The following is a 308-nucleotide window of genomic DNA, read 5'->3' on the forward strand; positions in this document are numbered from 1 at the left end:
CTGTGTCCGTGACGTGGTAGGCTTGCAGGTTGAGCTCGGTGAGGTTGGGCAGGAGCTGCGAGATGGCGGCAATGGCATCATCGGCCACGTTGATGCAGTCGCTGACACTCAGCGCCGTGATGCGGGCGTTGAGGCTGGACCACAGCCCGGCCTCCGGGAAATCGTTGCAGCCTGACAGCTCCAGCCGCACCACACCTTGCATCTGCTCCAGCATCACCTGCGAGGGGCAGAGCGTCAGGGCACGCTGGGCACTGCTGTCACCCTGTGCAGCCCTGGCTCCCTTTGAGCTCTTCTCAGTGCCCACAGCA

General features: G+C 64.0%; 1 protein-coding gene across 1 annotated transcript in view; it reads right to left on the bottom strand.

Moving 5' to 3' along the window:
* FBXL16 (F-box and leucine-rich repeat protein 16) overlaps window positions 1-308 on the bottom strand; it is a gene marked incomplete at its 3' end in the record, with an annotated part of 3,117 nt that overhangs the window by 1,344 nt on the left and 1,465 nt on the right. Inside the window, 2 exon segments of the mRNA XM_010021489.1 lie at window position 1; window positions 3-217. The exon segment at window position 1 is cut by the window's left edge and continues 284 nt beyond it. Of these exon segments, the coding sequence (XP_010019791.1) occupies window position 1; window positions 3-217 (216 nt within the window).

This window comes from Nestor notabilis, unplaced genomic scaffold, assembly GCF_000696875.1.
Source record: "Nestor notabilis isolate BGI_N333 unplaced genomic scaffold, ASM69687v1 scaffold20459, whole genome shotgun sequence".
NCBI lineage: Eukaryota > Metazoa > Chordata > Aves > Psittaciformes > Psittacidae > Nestor > Nestor notabilis.